General features: G+C 52.6%; 1 protein-coding gene across 1 annotated transcript; it reads right to left on the reverse strand.

Moving 5' to 3' along the window:
- Positions 1-2,937: 2,937 nt before the first annotated feature.
- Positions 2,938-3,262, reverse strand: LOC103812083 (feather keratin Cos1-1/Cos1-3/Cos2-1-like). The gene has a single exon (XM_009085089.1). It carries the CDS (start codon positions 3,226-3,228, stop codon positions 2,938-2,940), a length of 291 nt encoding a protein of 96 aa, XP_009083337.1. The 5' UTR covers positions 3,229-3,262.
- Between the last annotated feature and the right edge of the window lie 817 nt (positions 3,263-4,079).

The raw sequence follows: 4,079 nt of genomic DNA on the forward strand, positions 1-4,079 counted from the left end.
CTTGGGCAAGAACCTGCAAAACCTCAGAATGCGGTGTTGGGCAGGGGATAAAGTTTTGGGACTTCGTATGTAGAGCTTCAAGCCATTCTGCCCTCTTCCACTGTTTCCTATGCTTTCTGTGTCTCCCCACACCAGCCTGGTGGAGATATGTTGCCCTCCCTTCCTCTGCAGGCCAAGCAGATTGACACGCTGCATCCTAGTGGCTGCTCCTCGTGCTCTCTGTGATTCACCTCCTCTGCTTTAGACTCAATAAAGCTGTTTTGCATCCAAGCCTAAGCGTCCGAGTCCTCCTTCCTTCTGTGCAACTCCTCCCATCTGCTCAGAGAAAAAGGTAGACAAAGGAGAGGATGGGAGACCCTGCACCAGATTTTACTTTGGGTCTTTTCTGTTGAAGCTGAAGAAAATGTGCCTGGCTACTTGACATCCAACATCCACCACGGAGATCATGGCTCCAAAGGCTCACAGCAATTGGGATGAGAAACATCCATGCCTGGGAACAGCCCACAACTTCACCTCTTCCTTCTCCTCCCCTCCATTACTCAGTGTAGGATCCATGAGCAACACACATGGTCAAATGCAGTCCTTCAGCACAGGCAGGGCCCAGCTGCCGCCCTGAGATGCAAGGCTGCAGCAATTCTCAATTTGGAATTGGTGTGTGCCCTGATCAGGCGACACAGTGAGGTCCCCATTGCTGTGAACAGAACACCCCATGGGCTATCCTAGCTCCGGGAGAGCACTCAGTGTCCAAACACCCACTTTGTGGCCACCACACCTCCAATTACAGGCAGAGAGTGACTGTGCTGATGGCTCACAGAGCATCCCCACAGCAACTTGGGCTCTGCAGAGGCCAGTGACTCCCTGACTCCTCATGGCTCTTTCCAGGTGTCCAACTGACCTGAGCTTGTGCCAATCACTTGTGACCTCACTATTAAATCACACGTTTGGGTATGTTTTTCAATTACACCTGAAAATGACTTTCTAGATGTTGGACTTCAGCCCCAGGCAATACCCTCAATCCTGGCATCCCCTGGTATCTGTGGTCTCCTGAACACACAGAAGCATCTGCTGAAGGCACTACCGGGTGCAAAATAAAGGCTCAAGCACACAGCACCCCATGAACTATGTGATGTGCCCTTCAGGCTCCTCCTGCTCACAGTTCAGGGCACAGACACCACCTTTATCCATCGCACTGGGCACCAGCAGTGGTACAGGACAGGCATTAACACAACCACAGCCCAAAGTCTGAAGATGGCCCTGCTCAGACTCAGCGTCCCTGGCTCACCAAGTGCCCTGAGGCAGGGCCAGCCCAAGCCCTGTGCACTGCAAAGGGCTTCTTACTTGCACATTAGGGGCTTAATCCCACTGCAGTCCTTGGCCACTGGAGATCTGTCCTCAGACCCTGCACACCATTGAGTACCACATGGGCACACTGAGGGCCAGAGCTGTGCCCTCACAGCAGTATTTCTTCTCCCCACTCTGCTCTCCAGTCTGGGCAGTTACACTGTAAGCACAAGGGCTGGTCCTAAGCCCAGGAAGCAACAGCCCAGTATGGATCCAAAGCTCCATTCTACTCTGGGCCCGGGAAATGGTCCCCAAGGACCCCAGGATGGAGCCCTTCAAAGCACAGCAGAGCTGTCCCCTAGCCAACTGAGGCAATCAATACAGTTCTCTGGGTACAGGTATCTGCCACCTGAGACAGAGGTCCAATTTGGACCTGCTCTCTCACCCTTTGGGACTTCTCATTTCTCTAGAGTGTGACAAAAGCTTTCTAGAGAAGAAGTTCTATTGCTCAAGGTCCTCTTTGCTACTGCCTGTCTCCAGTGTATGTATGTTAGGGTGACCAATTCTAGGAAATAAATAGGACCTTAGCCATGCAGCCACTTCATCCAGGCTATGCTTTCACTGGAGTGTCAGTGCTGTCTGGTGTGAGATGTGTCCCTGCCTCATGTTCAAGCCAATGCCAAAGGTATCCGTGCAGCCCATAGGACCCGTGCTGTGCCACGCAGAGGCTGAGACCTCGGGCCGAACACGTGCTGAGCTAAAGGAACATGGCATAGGGGAAAGAAAGTGCTCAATGGGTATTCATCCTCACTTTTTATTGCATTGTGGAGAGGAGAGTAGGATGGAGTAGAAGCCGTGGTCCAACACAAATGCTGCTCCCTGAATTCCAACTCCTCGCGTTCTGCGCAGCAAATTATCTGCTGGAGCCCCACACCCACTACCCCTGTGCAGCTCTAGACTTAACAAGAGGAACACCCTCAAGAGTTCATGGGGCTGTTCATGCCCCAAGGACTCCCAAGGGGCGGTTCATGCTTTGAGGTCTCCCAATTTTCTGGGTATTTGTGGCCAGAGACACATCAAGACCAGTCCTGATTGCCTCTGGCAGTGGAGTAGCCAAGGAGACCTTCAGCTCCAAGGGGTGGTGGTTCCTAAAACAGGAGCCCGTGTGTGGTGCCTAAAATCCCATTACTCTATGAATGGATAAGGGTCGCTTTATGCCCTCACCTACTTCTACCTGAGCAGCACCTTTCTCCTTTGGCATTTGGAAATGCAACCAGAGCGAAAGACACACAGAGGCCAGACTTGAATGCAGCAGAACTTTAATGAAACAGAAGAGGGAAGCAAAGCCACTGCAAGTGGAGGGCAGCAGTGCAGGGAGCCCTGAGGGCATCAAGATCTGCTCTCCTTGGCTGAAGAATAGTTTCTGCATGATGTTTGCCTGCCTGCCCCACAAAGGGGGTGAAACCAAAACTGTCCCCGCTAAGCTTTTGGGCTTTGGGGGACACTGCAATGCAGAGGAACCAATGCAAGCAATGCAAAGTAAGAGAAAGGCAAGTTTGGTCAGCTATCCTGCAGCAGCACCCAAAACCTAGATCCTCTGCTCAACACCATGTTCTGAGCTCCTCAAGGTCTCTCCTTGGGGCTGTACCAGCACCTTTAGCAGGGGAGGCCCCTCCTGCCACCATAGCGCCTGGAAATGCAGGAGAGGTCAAAGCCCCCGGAGTTGATGGGCACTCCGTCACAGCTGAGGATGCTGCCAACGGCAGCGGAGGTGGAGGATCCCACCACGGTGTTCTGGGGGAAGGAGCTGAGGATGGGGCCGGGCAGGGTCACCACCACAGGAGAAGGCTGGATCACCACCCTGGAGTCCTGGCACTGTCGGACACAGGGCTCGTTGCAGCTGTTGGCCAGAGGGGTTGGGCCACAGGGACGGTTGTAGCAGGACATGGCTCAGACTTGGAGATGCACCTGGGAGAGAGGACAGGGAGAAGCACAGCACAAGATTGGGTGAGGAGCAGCCTGGTTGCCTGGTCACAAAGAAGCCATGGCCATCAGTGAGTGGAAAGCTGGAGACCATGGCAAGAGCCAGTCTTCATTGCCTCATCTGACCAGGACCCTAAAAAGAGCAGCCTGACCCAAGGGAACTCTCTCCCAATGCATAGCCCAAAAGTCATCACAGACATATCCCAGCCTGTCTATGCCAAACTCCTCCCTGTTTTCATTTCTCATGACAAGGTCCTCCAAACCCCCAATATGAGAAAGCCAAAATCAGCTGAGATGTCCAACAAATGAAGATCTCGCTTCGGAAGAGGAGAAGGGGCTTCATACTCACCTGGTTCCCAAGCAGAAGGAGGCAGGAGAAGTGGATGAGAGAGCAGAGAGTTGGGCTGCCTTTTATACCTGCCCCGCACTGCCCCAGGACCAGAGGAGGTCTTTGCAGAGGTAACAATTTCCCAACAAGCTCATCTTGAATGCAAACTATCAAGGCTAATGATATGGAATGTGCTTTCATTTCTACATTGCTGCCTTTTCATTTCCAAGTTTGTGCCATGCCCATTCCCCAATGAAGGCTTCTTCTGAACCCTGGGATGAAAGGCTCCAGGATCTCTAAGGCAAGAATGCAGCACTGCAGGCAGAAGACTCAGCTCCAGTGCTAGATGGGTCAGAGCACACAAATGATTCTATCCTGATCACTCTGGTGGTGTTGTTTGAAGTGTTGTTTCCAGGAAGAAGCTGCAGCAGTCACGGAATCATAATCATAGAATGGCTTGGGTTGGAAGGGACCCCCTCATCCAACC

The sequence above is a fragment of the Acanthisitta chloris genome, unplaced genomic scaffold (genome assembly GCF_000695815.1).
Source record: "Acanthisitta chloris isolate BGI_N310 unplaced genomic scaffold, ASM69581v1 scaffold42331, whole genome shotgun sequence".
In the NCBI taxonomy this organism is placed as follows: domain Eukaryota; kingdom Metazoa; phylum Chordata; class Aves; order Passeriformes; family Acanthisittidae; genus Acanthisitta; species Acanthisitta chloris.

What these genes read in the sequence shown, in the direction of transcription:
- LOC103812083 (XM_009085089.1), bottom strand. Translation starts at nt 3,228, where the DNA reads ATGTCCTGCTACAACCGTCCCTGTGGCCCAACCCCTCTGGCCAACAGC.